At 39.1% G+C, this 22297-nt stretch overlaps 2 protein-coding genes across 2 annotated transcripts in view; one reads left to right on the forward strand and one right to left on the reverse strand.

Annotated features, from left to right (window-relative positions):
- The window catches only part of LOC105069853 (sperm-associated acrosin inhibitor), a 319348-nt gene that overhangs the window by 255072 nt on the left and 41979 nt on the right, over positions 1-22297 (reverse strand). The window lies entirely within an intron of this gene.
- On the forward strand, positions 10304-13650 carry LOC105069880 (serine protease inhibitor Kazal-type 7-like). The gene is made up of 4 exons (XM_010956115.3): positions 10304-10432; positions 11257-11282; positions 12013-12137; positions 13353-13650. Exons 1-4 carry the CDS (start codon positions 10372-10374, stop codon positions 13396-13398), a joined length of 258 nt encoding a protein of 85 aa, XP_010954417.1. The 5' UTR covers positions 10304-10371; the 3' UTR covers positions 13399-13650.

The following is a 22297-nucleotide window of genomic DNA, read 5'->3' on the forward strand; positions in this document are numbered from 1 at the left end:
TCTGTCACTTATAGCTGAAAGATCTTGACTAATATAGGGAAGTGAAGTCACTATTATACTTGAGGCCGGGGAAATGAAGTGAAAAGCTCTGTGTTTTTACCTGGTGTGGCCACTAGATGTCAGCGTCACTCATCTAACTTAATCGTTTGACCAGAAGGGTCCAGAAAGCACACAATTCTACTTTCTCCATCACCTATCCAGTTAATACACAGTCCACCTGTGCCAGCATGGAGACCCTTGTCGTCTTATGTCTTCCTTACCCCTGTCCCTAGTGCCCTTGGTCAGTAGGGTCCATCTGAGTGGCTCTCTTTGGAGCTGATGCAATGAAGTTTCAGGTATTTCAAGTCCCTCAAACTAAAGGGTCTCTTAAAATACAGACCTTCTCTTAAGTTTGATCATCTTGTATAGTTACAACACTATTTCATTATTTCATCTTTCCATCTCTGCCTCACTAAAAATAACAAAAGCAAAATCTTCTCCCACAAAGAGGGAAGGAGGTACAACTCGTCCCACCACAGAATAAAAAGAAGAGAATCAGGAAACTCCTAACTTATTTTTCCCTTTTCAAAAGAGAGCCTGCAATTATTCTACTTTACGAGGGAAATAAAAAGGGCATAGTCAGAAATCCCTGATTCCTAAGTGTCTTCTCTATTGTGCGAAAATGCTGCCTGGGAGACAGACGTGAACACACATGTGGTAACTAAGCACATACGAAGTGTCAGCTGAGAATGGAAATAACCACCTAAAGTTTCATAAGAGAACACAAGTGTTCCAGTGAAGGAAGGGGCAGTTTGACATCTTTACCAGCTTTATGGGCAGAGGTAGAGTTCTGACAATAGTTTGCCCATGCTGAGTGAGCACACACACCATGCCAAGTGCTGTTAAGTGTTTTCTTTGTCGCAGTTAATCTTCTCCACGGTCCTGTAAGCCTGATACCGTTATCATCGCCATTTGACAGATGAGGAAGTTAAATTTAGACAAGGTAAACTATACAATCTTGTAGTTTATAAAGAAGGAATGAAATTTAAATTCAATTATCCTGTTCCTAACCACAACCTTATGTTGTCTGCAGACCCAAATGGGACTAGAAATAGAGAGCCTATAGATGCAGTAATGGACAAGTAACATACCAAAATAAAACTCTGCTTTCAGAATTATAAAAACAATCCTCAAATGGGAGCCAGTTTTCCTGCTTACTTTTCACATACTTGAAACAAATTAGTTAATATAACATCAGCTTTTTAGGTCTGATCTGCCATTTCTCTGTTTTCTGATCTCCAGATCTATTTATTCTCCATTAAACTGTAAGAAAAAATTTTGGAGCACAGGCAAATAAAATCTATTCATTTAGCAAACATTAGGTCCCTATACTGTGCCAGACATTGTTGTAGGCACTGGGTAGATAAGGCCTCTATTGTCAAGGAGTTCACATTCAGATGGCCTTCTGCAAGAGCTTAGTGTTGAGGGGAAAACGGTAAGAACAACAACAACAACAAAATAAACAAAACATGGAATAACAGTGTCAGGAGGAATAACTGCCTGCTATAAGCAGAGAGATGGCCAGAGGGGACTAGAAGTCAAGAGCAGCTGTTGAGATCAGAGAGATCTGGGAGATACAATGATGTTATGTAGGTAGGCTTTAAAGCCATGGATATAAGTCTCAGTCTTATTCTAAATGAGATGAAAACCAATTAAAAGGATATTCCTATTAACATACAGAAACCAGTTGCATTTCTTTACACTAACAATGAAATAGCAGGAAAAGAAAGTGAAGAAGCAATCCCTTTTAAAATCACACCCAAAACAGTAAAATACTTAGGAATAAATTTGACCAAGGAGGTGAAAGACTTATACATGGACAACTACTGATTAAGGAAATTAAAGATGACTTAAAGCAATGGAAAGATATCTCATGCTCTTGGATTGAAAGAATCAATATTGTTAAAATGGTCATACTGCCCAAGGCAATCTACAGATTTCATGTGATCCCTATCTAATTACCCAGGTCATTTTTAACAGAACTAGAACAAATAATCGTGAAATTTATATGGAATCACAAAAGACCCAGAATTGCCAAAGCAATATTGAACAAAAAGAATGAAGCTGGAGGAATAACCCTCCCAGACTTCAGACAATGCTTCAGAGTTACAGTTATCAAAACAACATGGCATTGGCATAAAAACAGACATATAGATCAATGGAACAGAATAGACAGCCCAGAAATAAACCCACAGACCTAGAGTCAATTAATCTTGGACAAAGGAGGCAAGAATATATAGTGGAGAAAAGAGTGTCTCTTCAGCAAGTGGTGTTGGGAAAACTGGACAGCCACATGTAAATCAATGCAGTTATTAGAACACTCCCTCATACCATACACAAAAATAAATTCAACATGGCTTAAAGACTTAAATATAAGACAAGACATAATAAACCTCCTGGAAGAAAAATAGGCAAAACATTCTTTGACATAAATCTTAGCAATGTTCTCCTAGGGCAGTCCACCCAGGCAATAGAAATAAGAGCAAAAATAAGCAAAGAGGACCTAATTAAACGTATAAGCTTTTACACAGCAAAGGAAACCATAAGTAAAACAGAAAGACAACCTACAAAATGGGAGAAAATATTTGCAAATGATGAGACTGACAGTGGCTTAATTTCCAGAATATATAAACATCTCACACAACTCAATAACAAGAAAACGAACAATCCAATCCAAAAATGGGCAGAAGACCTAAACAAGCAATTCTCCAATGAAGACAAATGGCCAACAACAGGCACATGAAAAAATGCTCAGTATCACTAATTATCAGAAAAATGCAAATCAAAACTGCAAGTGAGGTATCACCTCACACCAGTCGGAATGGTCATCATTCAAAAGTCCACAAACAATAAACAGTGGAGATGGTGTAGAGAAAAGGGAACCCTCCTACACTGTTGGTAGGAATGTAAACTGGTGCAGCCACTATGGAAAACAGTATTGAGATTCCTCAAAAAATTAAAAATAGACTTACTATATGATCCAGCAATCCCAGTCCTGGGCATATATCCAGAGGGAACTCTAATTCAAAAAGCTACATACACTCAACGTTCATAGCAGCACTATATACAATAGCTGAAACATGGAAACAACCTAAATGTCCATCAGCAGATAACTGGATAAAGAAGCTGTGGTATATTTATACAACAGAATACTACTCAGCCATAAAAAAGAATAAAATAATGCCATTTGCAGCAACATGGATGAACCTAGAAATTGTCATTCTAAGTGAAGTAAGCCAGAAAGAGAAAGAAAAATACCATATGGTATCACTCATATGTTGAATCTAAAAAAAATACAGGACACTAATGAATTAATTTACAAAACAGAAACAGACTCTCAGACATAGTAAACAATCTTATGGTTACTGGGGGAAAGGGTGTGGGAAGGGATAACTTTGGGAGTTTGAGATTTTCAAATGTTAGCCATTTTAAATATTTTAAAGAACAAGTTTCTTCTGTACAGCACAGGTAACTATATTCAATATCTTGTAACAACCTCTAATGAAAAAATATGTATATGTGTGGCTGGGACATTGTGCTATACATGAGAAACTGACACATTGTAACTGACTGTACTTCAGTTTATTAAAAAAAAAAAAAGGTTGAATTATCTTAAGTTCCAGTGAAGTAGCCTTCATTTCTTTTTAAATTCACTGATGTTAAAGACTACTTCTCCTAAATGCTGGGTGAATTCTGTGTTACTCTACCTTTTGACTAATAATGTGGAGTCTTAGGGCTATTCATTCATTTAGTAATTATTTAATAAGTAGTTCCTACTCTGCCCAGTGCACTCTGCTAAGGTCAAACAAGACAGGCAAGATTCTGTTCTGGTGGAACCTGCATTCTAGTGGTGAGAGATGAATAATATACAAATAAAGGAACAGGCAATGCCAGATTGTAAGGAATGCTGTAATGAAAATGAATTAAAACAATATATATATAATAACAAGGCATATAACAGAGCTCAATAAATAGATACTAGATGCTAAATGAATGCTGGCAACCATAACTCCTAGACACAGACTCCAACTGAAATCAGCATAATAAAAGCTTATAATAGAAAAGAAGAAAAATGGGGAAAAAAGGCAATTTAAATAAAAAAATAGATGAAAGAATTTTTCAGTCCAATCTCACATAGAATTCACTATAAAAATATTTAGCCTAACCATGGAAAACATGCTACAGCCTATCCGATTTACAAGTTGAATGTTTTAAAGAAAAACCAGCTACTGTATATAACACTGGAACTGGAGAAAATGGACTCCCTCAGCAGGCAGACGTGCCTGCGGCCAATACACCTGCTGTTCCCTCTACACTATCTGATTCCCTGGCTCAAAAAGGGTTCCAACTTCTTTGCACACAATCCTCAACCTTACTTATAACTTAAAGTCCTAACCCCGAATGTGTTTGGAAAAGTGCTTTCAAAGAGGGAATTAAGGTTGAATGAGGTCATAAAGTTGGGGAGACTCTAATCTAATAGGACTTGTGTCTTTATTAGAAGAGGAAGAGTCACTAGGGGTCGTACACACACAGCAAAGGCTGTGTGAGGACACAGTGCAAAGATGGCCGCCCACAAGCCAAACACAGAGGACTCAGGAGAAACCAGCCCTGCTGGCTCCTTTATCTTGAACTTCCACCCTTCAGAACTGTGAGAAAATAAATTTCTGTTGTTTAACTCACCCAGTGTTTGGTATCTTATTATGGCAGCCCTAGGAGACTAATATATTCTACAATTTGGTTGGCTCTGGGGTTACAGGTGTTCCCTTCAGCACTAAGAACAGGAGACAGGATTTTTACTAATAGGAGCTGAGAGGTGTGTGCATGCGTGTGTGTAATCTAGATACACATAGTGTCAGGTCACCTATAAGCAACGTGAACAGGAAAAAAAAATAGTCCTTACTGTTGTTCATTCACATCATTTTGCCCCATGATTGAAACTATGAAGCTCCACTTATTCAAAGAAAATTTGAATAGAACCAAAGCATAGGATCCCTGGATGTGCTAACTGTCTGTCCCTTGAGAGGCAGGGAACAAGGTCCTGCCAAACCCAAGATCAGAATGCAAATATTCAGATCTTTAGGTCACTATACAGAGTGTACAGTGTACAGAGGCATGATCACTGTTGGGGAGGGAAGGAAGGAAAGAAAGAAAGAAAAGTAAGAAAGAAAAGTAAGAGAGAAAAGAAAGAGAAGAAAAGAAAAGAGAAGAGGAAAAAGAAGGAAAGGAAAGGAAACGAGAAAAGAAATGAGCTGGGGTGTGAAGGGGCCACATAGGGAAGGGAGAAGACGGACAGACAAAAGGTTAGAGCCAGTTCAGCCAAATCTAGGCCACTGAAACTGTCACAAGAAGGCCTTGAGGGTGTTGGATGGAATGTGTGCTGGATGCCAAGAAGGAAAGAGCCTGGGGGTTGAGGGTGAGCGGCTGCAGCAATTAGGAGAGAAACACAGTGAAGTAGGGTTCCAACTTATTTGCACACAATCCTCAACCTTACTTATCACTTTTACATATTAAGGTTCCAAGGAGGGGTTTTTCAACTTGAAAACCTGAAGCACCAATCTAGGTTAGCCTCACTAGCTGTGGCGAAAGAAGAAAGCACCGGGTGGAGAAGGACGGTCACAGCACTGCACCTCTGACAGATGAGGCTATGGGCACAGGGAAGGAGCCCTTGCCTCTTGATTCTCAATCTTCCCCTTTCCCACTGGGAACCTCCTTTCCAGATGCCTCCCCTCTCCACATGAAAATGCTGTGCACCCTGACCTAGTGCTCACCCCTCTGCCTACTCAAAACATCAGCTATCCCTCCTGACTGCTCTGATTTGACGGCTTTACTCCTGTAACTCCAATTTCCAATGCGTCTCCAAGTTTACCTCTTAGATTTAGATTTAAAGGCAATACACAAGAGTGATCAAAAAGAATGGGCTCTTGGGTGCATATGGCTCAGTGGTAGAGCACATGCTTAGCATGCACAAGGTTCTGGGTTCAATCCCCAGTATCTCCATTAAAGAAAAAAAGCATCGGTTCTTAACCTTAAACCTACCACTTCTCTAAGCCCATCTAGCCTCAGCTAAGTAACAGGGCAAATAACTGCACCTGTCTCATAAGACTGTCTTAAATGAGATCATGCACACTTTTCTCTAATTTTTATGTTTGTCTGCATTAATTCTATCCTGCCTTCCCTAGAATTGAACCATGGGCCCAGGGATCCTCTGTGAGAAGGCCTCAAGTTCCCACCCCGACCCCTTGCAGGAATAGGAGGAGGAATATACACACTGCCCTCAGTCTGAAATGGACTGCTTTTCTATCTTCAGTCTTCATCTTTCACCCTCAAAGGACCCTCCACAAATTTGTGGCTCACTGTGCAGCCTGAAAATTTTGTCTCCATAAAAACAGCTACCGAAACTCAAAGCAACCAGACATCTGATCCTCTGACCTTGACCAAAGAGGTCAGGATACCTTTTTTGAATCTGAAGACCTCCACCCATTCTTTATCTATTCTATCTTTGGATACACCTTGAGGATCATTATCTCAGCCCCACCCTTGAGAAACTAAATCTGGCACTTTGCCTATTAGCCACAGCCTCCATTGACAACTGTTCATATCCCCCACCCCTACTAGGTCCACAATTTACCTGAACTTTGACCTCTAAACCTACACTGCTCACATCATGCATAGTTTATCCGAACCTTGTGAGACACTTGACTCCCTTGCAAACCTAATAGTCTTTACGGCCCCCTCAAGTCTCTGATGAACATACTCTCTATCCATAAAAACATCTTTTTTTTTCCCATTTCTCACTCCCAGAATATTTGGAAAGAAATATTAAGCATGGTACTGACTGGGCCCACTGAAAACTAGTACTAAGTCTGTCTAGTGGCCACTAATTTTTATATCTTTTGTTGATTATCTGACTTGCTCCCATCAAGGTCAGTGCCAGGCCTTCTTCATTCTTCTCCAACTTCCAAACCAATTTGATTCTTCCACTGCAAAAGGCAACCCCAGAACTTACCAGTCAGAGCCAACCTTATGATGGGTTCCCCTTCATCTTTCTTTCTCTCCTTTTCACAGTATCTGACTCTACACTCATCCACTCTTCTCTGTCTTCCATGTAAGAGGGAATGGTGATTCACCTGTGCTCTTCATCTTATTTCTAACTTTCCTATACTCTAATTAGCCACCCACCATCATGTATCTTAAATTTCTTCTTCTTCCCTTCGGCTTTAAAATATGCTCAGTCCAGAAGAATAGATAAACAAGATTATACTGTATAGCACAGGGAAATATATACAGATCTTGTGGTAGCTCACAGCGAAAAACAATGTGACAACGAATATATGTTCATGTATAACTTAAAAATTATGCTCTACACTGGAATTTGACACAACATTGTAAAATGACTATAACAATAAAAAATGTTAAAAAAAAATGAAATATAATAATGATGCAGGAAAACGGATGTGGGGTGTGAGGAGGGCCAAGTCCCAGGTCTTGGTTGAGCCCCTGGGACGTGCCCCACCAAGTGTGGGTCCTTGGCTTCACGCAGTAAAGAATTCAAGTGTGAGCCACCATTGAGTAAAGGTAGATTTATTTAGAGAGATACATACTGCATAGAGTGTAAGGCAAGAGAAAGGCAAGGGAAGAGATACAGGAATTGGGTGCTCAGGTTAAAAGTAAAAGTAGGTACACACTCCATAGACAGTGTGGGCCATCTTCAAAGGAGAGAGAGCGCAAAGGGGCCACTAGGTGTGGTGTTGTCACTTTTTATGGTTTCAGCAGCTTCACACGCCTACAGGTGGGATCAATCCAACTGCCCTGGGGAAGGGGCTGGGACTACCAGGAATTGGGCCACCACCCATTCTTTGGCCTTTTGCGGTTAACCTTGGGGCTGTCATGGCACCTGTGTGCAAGTTATTTGATCACATTGTTACAATGAGCATATAATGAAGCTCAGGGTCCGCTAGAAGTTAAACCTCTTAATCCTTAAGGCCAATTAGGAGGTGAACCTTCCACCATTTTGGTGTTAAATTGCTGTCATTCCTTGAGTGGTTGTGCCCTGCCCCCCTTCCCTCCTGTCTTAATAACAGTCCTATATAAAAAAATAAATATGCTCAGTCCATCCTAGACCTTGCTGAAGGCTTGCTTCTTCCATTCCCCAACTCGGACTATCAAACATCTTAAAACAACAACAACAACAACAACAACAACAACAACAACAAACAAAACAAAACCAAAACCCAAACAAACAAAACCTACCTTTTCACTTCATCCTGATTACCCTTTGATTCCATTTCCAATCCTTTTAGCTACAACTGCATTTCAAATTCCAGCAAATTTCTGCTTGAAACATAATGGCTTTTTCTCAGTATTCATTATCTCCAAATGTTCATAGCAAACAATAAAACTTATAATTAACTCTTTATTAGGACATTCACTGCCCTTTTTTTCCATGACTTAACTCAACAGTTTCCTACATTAATTAGTATCATAATCTTAGTAAGATTACTTAAATCCCGAGTCTCATCTTACTCATTGATAAAATTAAGGTAATAAAAATTCCTCCCTCGATGAGTTGTCATAAAGATCACATTCCATATTATTAGTTACCCTATACTGAGCTCTAATTATGACCTTAGCACTGATACACAAACACACACACAGACACCAGAGACTATATACACACACACACACACTATATACACTATATGTGTGTGTATATACACACACACACACACACATATAGTCTCTGGTGTGAGTGTGTGTGTGTATAAATACATACATACATGCACACACACAGACCCCAGAGACTATACACACACACACACACTCTACATACACTATGCATATATATAGTCTCTGGTGTGTGTGTGTGTGTGTATACATACATACATACATACATATATACAAGCACACACACACACACATATATATACTTGCATTGCACACTCAAAACCACTCTATGAGGTAAATATTATTTCCATGTACAGATGAGGAAACTAAATATCCAGAACTTAGCCTACATATTCAAAGTCACAGGTCAATGTTTATTAGAAACAAGGTTCCAAATAAGATCCGATCCACGGGACTCAATGGCTGTGCTTCAGAATGTACCACAATAAACCTGCCAAGCAAAGCACTGGTGGAACAGAGTCTACTGCCTTCTCCCAGCTTTTCATACATATGTCCTCCAGCCCAACAGACAAACAATGGCCATTTGGGTAACTGTGCTTGGACAATACAGTTTACAATCTCAAGTCAGTAACTCATAGCAGAGACTACTGGCCTGTCAATAATAATAATCACAGTAACAATTACATGCACTGCACTTCATGTGAACTCCGGTGTGGTTAGCAATAGGTCCCACTGGACAGGGGATGAAAGTAAGGGTCCAGGGTGGTCTATGTGTCATCTACTAACTACTTCTGGTTCTCCCCTTTCTGGTCTTCAAGAGACAAGGTAAGATTGCACTCCAGAACCTCCAGGCCACATGACAGTGAGGGGAAAGAGACACTCGTGTCACTTTTGAGCTGGAATATCAAATTGTAAATGGAAATCTGTAAGAAAGCATCTTCACTTCACCTTGACAATCAACAATATTCCAAACAGTGACTACCCTGTCTACTTGGAATCCACTGAAGGCAATGCAGCACCATCAGCTGACCACCCTGTGTATACAGCTTGAGTAAAAATAAACTTGTATTGTTTTAAGTCACTGAAATCTTGGGGTTATGTTACAACATAACCAGGCCTTCCTGGCTGATACACATAACTGACTTACTCAAGATCACATCAGTAGAAAATAATGGCTTTCTCCAAGCCTCATAAATGCTAAGGTCACTGTTCCTTCGACTATGTCCCTACTTGCTTCATAGGTTTACAGTCTCAAAAATAAAACTTTTTCCTACGAACTAAAATATAAACATAAGTATAATCTGTCTCATCTGGGTTTAAAATCCTCTGTTTTGGTGAAATAAAGTTTGGTATTTTCACTTATTTCATAAATGGGCCAACCTGCCTATACTTAATCTCTTTTACTATATGAGGTTTAGAATTCTAAGTAACAATTCCTACCTCTAGAGCATGCAGAAAAATACTTCTCATCTTGAATAATCAATTTGTTGGTCAAACAGGAAGTGGCAATTAAGTGACAAGGACTGTAACACCACCCAGGGTGTGACATTGTGCTTTGAGAGCCTCTTAAAGCCAAGACTGACTTTGGATGACCTCACAGGAGGGGCGGAGAAACAAAGCATCACCTTATAAACATGACCCTTTCCTAGGGCATGGCAGGTGCAGTTGTACAGCCCAGACAGCCTCTGCATCACAGCCATTTCCATCATGAAGATCACTGGGGTCCTCCTTCTGCTCTGTACAATGATCCATATCTGCAGTTGCTCAGGTGAGTTAATGGTAGATAGTGCCCTAATAGCCATTAAGCTTGTTTTCTCAAATAACCCCTCACAGGATATAAGCATTTGAGAGAAGTATCTTGTCCTCTGGACTTAAAATGTACTGGTTTGTAACAGAAACAACCCTGGCCTGGAAAGGGGAACTCTTAGGTCCCACTTGGAGTTGGGGGAATTTGGATCTAGTGCATTCCCTCTCAAGGATTTTTATTTCCATTCATGGAACCAAAAAAAACTAATTTTTTTTTAAAAGCCTACATTTCATAAGGACACTGGAAATTGTTGGTAACATCAGCTACTATTCCTCAGTGCAAAGATGCAGGAAAACACGAATGTCTCTCCAAATCAATCCAGGAAGATCGAAATAAAACACAGTTCTCCAAAGCCCAGGATCAATAATTAAACTTTTATATGGTAAAAAAATTTACTTAAATAAGATTCTACACCTTAATGATATTCCATTACACTCCTTTATATCAATTAGCAGGGGGAGAATATCAAAGATGGTGCTTCAGACTCTTAGAAGTGGCTCCTATTGCCATCTGACTTAGAACATTATCAGAGACACAATGAGCTCCAGAAAACATCCTGTGGTCAATAAAGGGAGGAAATTTGGATAATTCTGTTACTTGAACCAAGGACTTGGTTAGCCATTTGCTTCCTCAGCAAAGAGCTGGATTTTGTGAAAGGATGGGATAGGTGCTGGAACTCATCACCAGAACGACGTCTTCATCAATAGGACCAAATTTACATTAAATACTGAGATCTCACCACTTTGCTTAATTTTTTAACATTTCCATCTGCATCTCTCTTTCAGAAGCTGCTGGTCAGTCTTTAACAAAGGTAAGTACACGGAACTACCCTTTCATTTCAGTTCCTACTGACTGTCCTTTAGCTGACAAATACTTATGAAATACATATGTAAGGTTAACTCCGTATGTTTGGGAGGGGGCTAAAAGGGAAGGCAGACACAGATAAAGAAACTGCCTCTGCTTTTCAGAAGGCGGTTGAAGAAATATGACATACATATATGTAAATAACCATAGCCTAAAAAAATATTCCAGAGTTAAAAAAGAGAAGACTTCCAGCTGGGAGGTTGGTAGAATCTTCAAGGAAGGGGCAACATGTGAGAGGCAGGAGAGAGTTACCCTGGTTAACTGCATAGGCTCTGGATTCAAACTCCCACCCTACCACTTACTAGCTTTTATGTAATACAAGTTCTCTCTTCATAAGCCCAAATTTCCCTCATCTGTAAATAGGTATAATAGTAGAATCTTCCCTATTAAGTTGCTCTGAAGATTAAACAAAGAAAATTCATGTAAGATTTAAGTTTAATGCCTAGCAAAAAAATGCCCAGGAATTGTTAATGGGGTGTGCTAGCAATAATAGAAGTGGTGCTGGCAGTACCAGTATTTGTCACAGTGGTCATATCATCAATAGAAGTAGTCACAGCAGCATCAGAATATCAGAGTGGGACCTCCAGGATGGTATCTGACTTCTTGTGCAATAGAGGCAGGGTAGCCTAGCTTGAGAGCTGGGAGAAAAGCAGGACATTCTCTTGTGTCTGTCGCAGGTGGACTGCAGCATTTACAAGAAGTACCCACTGGTGGCCATCCCCTGCCCCATCACATACCTGCCTGTTTGTGGGTCTGACTACATCACCTACGGGAACGAATGCCACTTGTGTATTGAGAACTTGTGAGTACCTCATGGGAAGGAGAAAGAAGTTGGGGCAGTGTCCTCCACTGTAATCCTTTCCTCTTTCCACGAGCCTGCTTAACTCTCCAGAACCTGTACTGTGCTGTACTGTGCTGGGAGAGAGAAAACTTGCTGCCTCACTGTCAGACTAGGGTTGAGCCACCTGCTCTGCCAGCTGGGACTGGTCATTCCACGGCAGAACCTCTAATTCCTGCCTATCAATTGAGTCTAACAAGATCATGCCCTTTCAAATTACTGTCCCCAGAGTAATTAATGGCCATAATTCAGATGATTCTTAGATAAAATATGGCCAGAGGGCCTTTGTACTCCTCAATTTCTTAAGGCTATAGATATTTCTATAGCCTTAGGGGGACAGGGAGGATAAAGCTACCAAAAAGATTTTTTTCTTTGCTCTAAAACTGGGGAATGCAAGCTGTCAGTACTTGGACCAGAATCCCATGGACATGTTTTGTTTAAGTTTTGTTTTTGGCCTGCACAGGGGTTTTGGAGGCAATATAACCAGGCAGATGTCACTTCCTCGGTGTAAAATGGGCAATTTAGCATTTACTGTCTTATACCAAGTTCCCTTTCCTCATTGTTAACTCTCTTACAGACTACTGGATTCTGGCCACTCATCTCAGATCTTGTGGTTTTTTTCACCTCTGTAATTATCTTTACAAGTTAAAATACGTTAACGGCTTGAGCCGAGAAGAATATATTTACATGTTTATTCCAATTCAGGAACTTTTATTTCACAAAAGAGAAGATTCTCTAATGTGTCCACACATTGGGCCCTCGGCCTAGAAACCAGCTTGTTTCATGGACACTGAAGGGACATGTGGTTGAAATTGGATCCTCACCAAGGCAGGGTCCAGCCTCACCACAGGCCCTGCTGACCAGGGAAGGCTGAGGGGCAGGCCACCTCAGCTTCCCTTGTCAGAAGGCCTCCTTTGTTGTTGTGAAACACTGCTTGATCAGCCTGGGCTCTGGGATCGGTGGAGGCAGCAGGTGGGGTGGAAGTATCACTGGGCTAGGGAAATTCTGCTTCTGCCTCTGTCAGAAAGTGCCTGTGGCAAGGACATGCCTTCTCAGGAACTAATTTTCCTCATCTATAAAATGAGGTTCTGCCTCACAATCTCTATAGTTCCTTTCAGTTCTAATATTATATAAAATTTCCTCTTGTGTTAATAAATCTTGTTAACTGTCTTCCCACAGGAAAAGTAACGGAAAAGTTCAACTTCTACATGAGGGAAAATGTTAACTTCACCAGAGACATGGCTATAGAGCAGTGATATCCCCACTGTCATCTCCATCTTCCCTGGGCCCTGCCTGCCTTTTCCTTCATGGTGGTAGAGGTTCTGGGGGCTGGTGCTGGGCATGGGGCACAGAAGATTCAGGGTCATCTTTGCTGAGCAGAGAAAGCTGTGCTCTCCCTCCAGACTCCTGACTCACTGACTGACAAATAAAAACATATCAAATAAACTAAAAAGTATAATGAAATTCTAACAATTCATTGCTGAGTTCTAAGTGTCAAATGAAATAATTACATTTACAAGAAACTTTGCAGAACTGTTATCTACCTAGAAACCTTAATAGTTCAAAAGATATAAACCCATTTAAAATGGAACACGAAAAGCAAAATACATATAATACCTAACAGCATTCATCATAATTCTTTTAGGAATTACATACCTATATAACTAGATATTTATTTCATAAATAAATTATATAGTAACAATTTTATAGCAAACATTATCAAAATAAATCAGTGACATTTCTGACCTATCCTGAACAATCTAACTTGATCCTAAGATTTTAAAAGTGTATTTTTGGAATAAATTGACCGAAAAAAAAAAAAAAGTTCATCTGCAGTAGAGGCCCTATTTGGGTAATTTATTTTCTAATTGTTCGAATGAAACTCCAATTACTTGTCAATTCTTCTTTACTTGACATACTTAGTCCATTTTATCAAGGATGTTGTGTGATTCTACACAGGGAGTCCGGCATGCTTGGAAAATGCTTCTCTAAACTTAATGTGGCAGATTGCCAAGAAGGCGGAGTAGAACGACACTGTGCTCACCTTCTCCCATGAATACAACGAAAACTATATCTACATATGGAACAATTCGCACAAAATAGCTGCTGAACTTTGGCAGAGTATTTCTTACTATTGGAACTACAAGGAAAATCCTCACAAAACTGGGTAGGAGAAAAGAAAAAAGAAAAATTAAATTAGGGAGGATCTGTCCCCCTGGGAGGGAAAAGCAGAGGAAGAAAAGCATCCTCACCCTAGGAAGTCCCCTCTCCAGCAGGGAGTTCAGCTGAGAAAGAAAGGGGTCTCCAGAGGCTTGAAGGAGAAAGCAGCAAGCGCTTGGCAGACATAACAGAGAAAAACCAGCACAGGGCTCAGGCAATCCCCAGCCTGAGACGCAAGCCTGTGGGGTTGAGCTGGGACTGGGTACTGGAGTTCAGCCTTATGTGGATGAACCCAGGGAGAGGACTGGGGCTGAGTGTGGTGTGGGCTGAGGCTGGGTGGGCAGAAAAGAACAGCCTGGGTCCCCCAATAGAGAGCACCACTGCTGGTGTGCATAGAGAGAGGGGCACAACACAGCCCGGCCACAGCCGCCATCTCCACTAGCCCAGAGGGTGCTGCTGGGCACCGCTGTAGGCGCCACGCTCTCACAAGTGGAAGGAAGGGCTCCAGATGCAGCTGTCTTCTCATTTTGCTCTGGAGGGGCACAATGGCTGGCGTGCAGCTCCCAAACTCAGGCAGGGCTATTACATGAATCCATTACCAGGGGTCCCAAGACTCTGCAGGCAGGACTGAGATTTCAGTCAACCCCCAAGCAATGGTAGTGGATTTGTTCTGCTGGTGCCTTTGTAGACCGGTGCCTCTGAGACAATCAGAGTTCTGGTGCGTGGCGGGAGAAAGTCTGTGTTAACAGTGGGCCTGCATACACAGACATGGGGATGGGGTCTGGTCTGATCCCAGGCTCGTGGTGGATTGAGTGCGTGACTGCACACGCACTGTGGGTGCAGAACCTCAGGGATGCCAGGGCAGTTGCCAACATTCCCGTGGCTAAGAGAGGGACAAGGGGAGTGTCAACAAAGTATACTTTCTAAACCTGGACAACGAGAGCACTGTCAGGTGGACCTCTGTTGCGGAGGTATACTCAGCAACTACTCATCCAGCAGAAGTGTTCCAGTCCTGCCTATCACATGACAGCTCAGAAACGGGTCTGGGAGCCTCTATTCCAACAACAGGAAAGCAGTCCTGGCCCCTGTCAGGGCTGTGACAACCACAAAGCAAAGAGGAGGCCTTGCTTGAACCAGGGCAGGCTGCGGTCACCACAATACCAACCACACCCCTAATCAAGGGGATAACAGCCAGCACACGTTGAGGAGATGCGTGGCAATCATCCATACTAAAAACAGCCCTCATGACAAAATAATAGACACACAGTCTACACAGGGACACTCCCACTTTAAAACAAAAAGACCTTCAAGACCAAAGTAGATAACTGTTACTCCTAAATTCATAGAGTCAGAGAAATAAAGTAAAAGCAGAGGAACTACTCCCAATCAAAAGAATAAGAAAAGTCTCCTGAAAGAACAAAGAAACAGACCTCGACAGCTTAGTAGATCCTGAGCTCAAAAAGAAGATAATAAAAGCACTGAAGGAAATAAGAGGCTATCAATAGAAATGCAGAATACTATAAAAAGGAATTAAAAACTATTAAGAGGAGCCAATTAAAATTAGATAACACAATTGCTGAGATAAAATCTGAGCTAAAGGCAGTCAGGAGTTAACTAAATAATGCAGAAGAATGAGTAAGTGATTTAGAAGGTAGGATAATGGAAATCACCCAATCACAAGAACAGACAGAAAAACAAATAAAAACAAATGAAAGCAACATAAGAGACTTACGAGATAATATAAATTGTGTCAACTTATGCATAATAGGGGTTCCAGAAGGAGAGGAAAGAGAAAAGGGGATCAGAAAGGAATTTGAAGAAATCATGACTGAAACCTTCCCAAAACTACAGAAGGAAACAGATATCAAAGTACAGGAAGCACAGAGAGTCCCAAACAAGATGAACCCAAACAGACCTACACCAAGACACATTATAATTAATATGGCCAAAATTAAAGAAAAGATTCTAAAGGCAGGAAGAGAAAAACAAAGTTAGTTACAAGGGAACCCACATAAGGCTATCACCTGATTGCTCTACAGAAACACTGCTGGCCAGAAGGGAGTGGTAAGATACAAAGTCCTGAAAGTAAAACCTGCACAGTAGGATACTCTACCAAGCAAGACTATCTTTCAGAATAGGAGAGAGAAAGAATTTCTCAGACAAGCAAAAACTAAAAGAATACAACAAAACTAAATTTATCCTGAAAGAAATATTGAAAGATGTTCTCTAAATTAAAAAGAAGCAGGAATCTATAAAAAGAGGACAACACAACTGGAAATGCAGTATCTATAATGAACAGCAAGAGAATAAACATGAAGATGTAAAAGAAGACATCAAAATCATAAAATGTCAAGGGGGGGGCAGGGAAATGTACATCCCCCCCCATTCTTTTTAGGATGTGTTTGGGCCTGTAGGATTACTGGTCTAAAGCAAAAGGATATAGTAATGGGTTAACATACTTCAAAAACTAGGTAACCACAAATTAAAGGCATACAATAGAGTCACAAAAGCCAAAGAGAAAAGAAATTAAGTGAAAACAAAAAAACACTATTACACCACAAAAGGAAAAACAACAACAAAATGAAAAGAACAAAGAAGAAACACAAAATCAACTGGAAAACAAAGTTTAAAATGGCAATATACACATCTATCAATAATTACCATAAATGTCAATGGACTAAATGCTCCAATCAAAAGACATACCGTGGCAGACTGGATAATAAAACAAGAGCCTACAATATGCTGCCTACAAGAGACCCACTTTAGGGTGAAGGACACACATAGATGGAAAGTGAGAGGATGGAAAAAGGTATTTCATGCAAATGGAAATAACAAGAAAGCAGGGGTAGGTAGCAATACTCATTTAGACAAAATATACCTTAAAACAAAGGACAAAGAAAGAAAAAGAAGGACACTCTATATGATAAAAGGAACAATACAAGAAGAGTATACTATGCTCATTAACATATATGCACCCAATATAGAAGTACCTAAATATATAAAACAAATATGAACAGACATAAAGGGAGAAATTAATGGAAATACAATAATAGTAGGAGATTTTAACACACACCTAACATCATTGGACAGATCTGTTGGACAGAAAATCAATAAAGCAATGGAGATACTAAATGGCACAATAGAATAGTTGGACTTAGTTGATATTTTTAGGACATTACATCTCCTCAAAACAGAATATACATTCTTTTCAAAACCAGACAAAGACACTACCAAAAAAGGAAAGTACAGACCAATATTGTTGATGAACATAGATGCAAAAATCCTCAACAGAATTTTAGCAAACAGACTCCAATTAACACACAAAAAACATTGTGCACTATGATAGTTTGATTCATGCCAGGGACACAAGGATGGTTCAACATATGCAAATCAGTATGATACACCACAGCAACAGAAGAAAAGACAGAAATCACATGATCACCTCAATAGATGACAAAAAAGCATTCAATAAATTTCAACATCCATTTATGATAAAAACTCTTAGCAAAATGGGTATAGAGGGAACGTATCTAAACATAATAAAAGCTATTTATGACAAACCTACAGCCAACATAATACTCAATGGTGAAAAACTGAAAGCGTTTCCACTAAAATCTAGAACAAGACAAGGATGCCCACTCTTATGACTTCTTTTTAACATAGTATTGGAAGTCCTAGCCATAGCAATCAGACAAGAAAAAGAAATAAAGGGGATCCAAATTGGAAGAGAAGAGGTAAAATTATCACTACATTTGGATGACATGATACTACATATAGAAAACCCTAAAGGCTCCACACAAAAACTACTAGAGCTGATAAAAGAATTTGGGAAGGTAGCAGGGTACAAGATTAACATAAAGAAATCAGCTGCATTTCTTTACACTAATAATGAAAACTCAGGAAAGGAGAGTAAAAAAAAAAAAATCCTTTTACAGTAACAACAGAAAAAAAAACAAAAACAAAAACAAAAACAAAAACAAAAACAAAACTTAGGAATAAACCTGACCAAGGAGGTGAAAAACAAATGAAAAACTACAAAACACTGATTAAGGGAACTAAAGATGATTTAAAGAAATGGAAAGATATCTCATGCTCTTGGATTGGAAGAATATTGTTAAAATGGCCATACTACCCAAAGCAATCTACACATTTAATGTGATCCCTATCAAATTACACAGGACATTTTTCACAGAACTAGAACAAATAATCCTAAAATTTATAAGGCATCACAAAAGACCAGAACTGCCAAAGCAATACTGAAGAAAAACGAAGCTGGAGGAATAACCCTCCCCAGACTTTGGACGATACTACAGAGCTACAGTAATCAAAACAGCATGGTATTGGCATAAAAACAGACATGTGGATCAATGGAACACAACAGAGAGCCTAGAAATAAACCCACACACTTACGATCAAGTAATCTACCAAAACAAAAAAACAAAACAAAACAAAAAAAGGAGGCAAGAATATACAATGGAGAAAAGATAGTTTCTTCACCAAGTGCTGTTGTGAAAGCTGGACAGCTGTATGTAAATCAATGAAGTTAGAACACTCCCTCACACCATACAGAAAAATAAATGCAAAATGGTTTAAAGACTTAAACATAAGACAAGACACAATAAACCTTCCAGAAGAAAACATAGGCAAAACATTCTCTGACATAAATATTAGCAATATTCTCCTAGGGCAGTCTACCTAGGCAATAGAAACAAAAGCAAAAATTTAAAAACTGGATCTAATTAACTTATAAGCTTTTATACAGCAAATTTAACTAAATGCAAAACAAAAAGACAACCTACGGTATGGGAGCAAATATTTGCAAATGATGCGTCTGACAAGGGCTTCATTTCCAAAGAATACAAATAGCTCACAGAACTTAATAACAACAACAATAAAAACAACAAACCAAACAACCCAATCCAAAAATAGGCAGAAGACCTAAACAAGCAATTCTCCAATGAAGACATATAAATGGCCAATAGGCACATGAAAAAATGCTCAATATTGCTAATTATCAGAGAAATACAAATCAAAACTACAATGAGGTATCACTTCATACCAGTGAGAATAGCCATCATTCAAAAGTCCACAAGGGATAAATGCTGGAGAGGGTATGGAGAAAAGGGAACCCTCCTACACTGTTGGTGGGGATGTAATTTGGTGCAGCTACTATGGAAATGAGTATGGACTTTCCTTAAACAACTAAAAATAGACTTACCATATGATCCAACAATCCCACTCCTGAGTATATATCTGGAGAAAGCTCTAATTTGAAAAGATAACTACACCATAATGTTCATAATAGCACTATTTACAATAGCCAAGATGTAGAAGCAACCTAAATGTCCACTGGCAAATGACTGGATAAAGAAGTTGTGGTTTATTTATACAGTGGAATACTACTCAGCCATTAAAAAAGAGATGAACTAATGTCATCGGTAACAACACAGATGGACCCGTAGATTGTCATTCTAAGTGATGTAAGCCAGAAAGAGAAAAACATATACCATATGTTATCACCTATATGTGGAATTTTAAAAAAGGACACAAACTTATTTACAAACCAGAAACAGACCCACAGACATAGAAAACAAACTTACGGTGGGAAGGGATAAATCAGGATTTTGAGATTTGCATACAGTAACTACTATATATAAAATAGATAAACAACAAGCTTATACTGTATAGCACAGGGAACTATATTCAATATGTTATAGTAATCTACAATGTAAAAGAATATGAATGAATATTTGCATGCATGACTGAAACATTATGCTGTACACCAGAAATTAATACACTTCAAACTGACTATACTTCAATTAAAAAAATTCTTTTTAAAGCCAAAATATTTTAAACACATGGAAAAGGCAGAAAGAATAATATAGCCCACACCCTGCTGATTCCAATCTGATCAGTTTCCATATTTACTTTAGACTTCTTTTAAAGAACTAAAACCTTCCAGACACAGAAAAAAATAATTTTAATTCAGTTCTAAACCATCTTGATTATTTTAATTCTGATTCTCAATGTGCCACAGAATCAGCAATTCCATGCTAATAACTACTGAGCCATGATATTAGACTACCAACCCCCTAATCCTAATGTTAAGTGCACAATATATCCAAACCTAACCAGTTCATAGTATTTAACTCAAATCTATGCTTAACAGTAAGCTCACAATCTTTCACTCCAATGTGTTAATCACAGTAAGACACCTAGTAATCTAGCATTTCTCAGCCTTTGATCTTTCAGACACACCTCCTCAACCCAATCATAGATTCGAAGAACCAGTGCATACATTCACAAAAGAGAAGAAATACTGGTCCAGTGATGCTGAGTAGTTGAAGAAACAAAAGCTCACTTTTCTCCTTTCTTTTCATTTCCTTTTCCCCCTAGCTCAAATAGTTTTCTTTCTCTTTATCCTACTTTTCCTCTCCCTACATATTCCTTTCATAACTTTTTATTGCTCTTCAAACTCTTCCTACCTTTTCCTTAAATTTATTAGCTTTTTCTCATTTTCTCTAGCTCCCTAAGTATCTTTTATATATATAAACTCTTCCAGCCTCCATACCCCAAGTCTGACCATAAATCCCTTTGCAGTGATGGTCAAGTGCGTATAAAGGCCCATATACACCCTTGTAAAAACTTTATATTATTAGACATTTGTCTCACAATGAAGAGTGTTGGAGAACTCATCCAAAATTTTTACCACATATATTACTTTACAGCCAAATCCTTACCTAGGCTTGAAGCCCAATTTACAGCTTATATCTCAACATGTAGAATAAATTCTAATTTCACATAAACCCAAACAATGTTTACCTTACATCTAAATCTCAACTGCTACCTCTCACAGCTCCTTCAAAAGCCTAATGCTTAACCTTCCCCCTTGAAAGCTAACTCTTAATTCTCTTTTAATTCAAAGCTCAAAATAAAAATCTTTAACACTTAGCTGCATACAGTTCATTTCATGCAGCCGAATCTGAGAACCAACATTGAACCTAGGACTGAACTTTTAAGAGCCAACCTAATTTTTCATTGTCTCTAGGTCTTAGTTCTACTCATTGACTTAAAGTGCCTGTGTTTATATAAATATCGTGTTCTGTTTGTGTGTCACTGTGTCACTGGATGCTACAATCTCACTTTGTTTGTTAATAAATACATAGGTGCATCTTCACATATGACTCTCTTTATAGCTGACCTGATCAGGGCTAGTGGTCCCAGTGACCTGGCCATAAGAACTGTGTTGGAAAGCTAGCCATTATATACATGAGAATATAATGAGTTATTAATTTTCAGTTAATGAACATGTAGACTGTTCCATTTAATATCTTATTCAATATTTACACTGGTACAAGTAAGTCCCTGTTGGTTTCCCAGAGTATTGAAAGGCTGAAACTGAATTAAAATAAAAAGATCAAACACAAAATAACAGAAAAAATAAAAAATGGCTAAGGAACATTCATTCCTGACAAAATCATTTTTCAACTTGAACTGATGTTTTCACCCCAGCCCCTTCAAGTTAAAATGATCTCAGTCAATTCTGTGCCTCTGTGTGCTTTTACTGAGACCTGATCGAGTCTGCCTAACTCACTGCATGTATCTCTCAGTATGGGTCTCCTTTTGGTTATCAGTTTGTGGCTATAAAGCTAACAGGAAGTGTTTAATTCTAATAATCTCCTCTGTTTCCCACTGAATCTGTAAGCAATCTCAGAGTTGCCTGAGAGCTGGAACAAGCAAACAGGTTCCTCACATTCCACAATCATTCTGCCTGCACCAGTGAAAATAATGATGCACTTGTGGCTTCCTCAAGACAATGACCTGGGACCTCTGTGCCCTTTGGGAGCTTTGGAGAAGAAGGGATCAGTCTTGCCCCCATACTTGGTGCTCTGCATAATAAGCCTGGATTTAGAAAGCCAGACATCCAACTATAAATGTAAATATGAAGTGAATTTATTTTAAAA

This window comes from Camelus bactrianus, chromosome 3 (assembly GCF_048773025.1).
Source record: "Camelus bactrianus isolate YW-2024 breed Bactrian camel chromosome 3, ASM4877302v1, whole genome shotgun sequence".
In the NCBI taxonomy this organism is placed as follows: domain Eukaryota; kingdom Metazoa; phylum Chordata; class Mammalia; order Artiodactyla; family Camelidae; genus Camelus; species Camelus bactrianus.

Bases quoted from the DNA above. Each gene is read 5' to 3' on its own strand.
- LOC105069880 (XM_010956115.3), top strand. From the start codon at position 10,372: ATGAAGATCACTGGGGTCCTCCTTCTGCTCTGTACAATGATCCATATC. The intron at 10,433-11,256 runs GTGAGTTAATGG...TCTCTCTTTCAG, and splicing joins CCATATCTGCAGTTGCTCAG to AAGCTGCTGGTCAGTCTTTA. The intron at 11,283-12,012 runs GTAAGTACACGG...TGTCTGTCGCAG, and splicing joins CTGGTCAGTCTTTAACAAAG to GTGGACTGCAGCATTTACAA.